General features: G+C 41.9%; 1 protein-coding gene across 1 annotated transcript; it reads right to left on the reverse strand.

Moving 5' to 3' along the window:
- Positions 1–1,212: 1,212 nt before the first annotated feature.
- On the reverse strand, positions 1,213–1,343 carry LOC118477281 (the record flags this gene model as incomplete). The annotated part of the gene is given in 1 exon segment (XM_035968402.1): positions 1,213–1,343. A coding segment is annotated over 1 exon segment (89 nt), but the record flags the coding sequence as incomplete, so codon positions are not given.
- Positions 1,344–1,584: the final 241 nt, after the last annotated feature.

The raw sequence follows: 1,584 nt of genomic DNA on the forward strand, positions 1-1,584 counted from the left end.
TACTCTGGGGGTGCGGTGTCTACTTCCTGTCCCACGCACACAGTATCTAACGCTTCCTCCTCTAACATCACGTCGGTACATGACCCAAATCTGTTCTGTCGTTGCCTGGGCCTTTGACCCTGTCACAATTTATTTATGTTTTTGTTATACCTGTCACAATTTATTTATGTTTTTGTTATACCTGTCACAATTTATTTATGTTTTTGTTATACCTGTCCCCAAATACACAACACAATACCATGTTTTTACCCAAACTTACAGAACACAATGCCATGTTTTTACCCAAACTTACACAACACAATACCATGTTTTTACCCAAACTTACACAACACAATGCCATGTTTTTACCCAAACTTACACAACACAATGCCATGTTTTTACCCAAACTTACAGAACACTATGCCATGTTTTTGTCCCCCCTGTAGGTTCTGCCCCATGATCTGTGCTTTGGGAAGCTCTTCTGTAAAACTGTTTTCATTCTTGTTTTCTTATATCTCATCTCTGAGGGAAAGGCAAAAGTTCTTCAATGTTTCTCATTATTGTACATTTTTATTGATCTGATTTTGGAAATAATCTTTCCTGTATGTATCGAGTTATAATTCTTTGACCAGTAAAGAGAACATTGACCTTGGGCTCAGTGTTGAAACGTTGGTGGTGAGTGTGGCGGCTGCTGTAGGGAGAATGAAGAGCTGAGGGAAGCGTTTGTTGTGGCCAATGTCACACCCGCAGATTTCCTGTCGTTTTTCTGACGAGAACTTTCTTTTTTGTGTGTATTGGTATGAGGATAAATGTCGTATTTCTTTACTATTTGTATGGTTGTATTGTAAAATCCTAATTCTACGTGTCTCTTGATATTTATGTATTGTGTGTCAGTTTGCTGTCGTTCAGACATTTGTCATTCCCCGTCATGTGTCCACGTGTCCACAGCTAACTGATTGTGATCACAGATTTGTTTCCTTCATTTTATCATGTGCAATATTTTGTTGAAAAACTAGTCTGCCAACTGTGATTGTATTTTGTCGTGGCAAACGTTTGATGGTGGAGGCTCCGATTCTGTTCTCGAAACTTGACGAATCACGAGGGGAAGGTCGAGGTACTTGACCTTCCTCCAAAATGAGTGGAGAATGTGGCTGTGTGCCCAATAACACAAGATTTGTGGGTCCATTGTGAGCCTGTGAGTGACTCTGTCCTGATTTCCCTCCCTTGTTGCAGTTTATAAGTGCCCTGGGATCGTTATCTCCTCCGGTAAAAGCTACGTCGGGAATGCGTGCATTCAGCTGTCTTGTTAGCCTGCTCACCATGTAGCCTCCATCTGCTGCCGTCTCACGCTCGCCCAGCTTAGCTTGTTTGGTTTTGTTTTGTGTAGCACGTTAGGGTCGGCCTGTGACCCCTGCGGGGTGTCTTCAGAGGTCATCTCTACTTTAGGTCATCTCTACTTTAGATCATCTCTACTTTAGGTCACATCTCTACTTTAGGTCACCTCTACTTTAGGTCACATCTCTACTTTAGGTCACATCTCTACTTTAGGCCATCTCTACTTTAGGTCATCTCTACTTTAGATCACATCTCTACTTTAGGCCATCT

This window comes from Aplysia californica, unplaced genomic scaffold (assembly GCF_000002075.1).
Source record: "Aplysia californica isolate F4 #8 unplaced genomic scaffold, AplCal3.0 scaffold00057, whole genome shotgun sequence".
Taxonomy (NCBI): Eukaryota; Metazoa; Mollusca; class Gastropoda; order Aplysiida; family Aplysiidae; genus Aplysia; species Aplysia californica.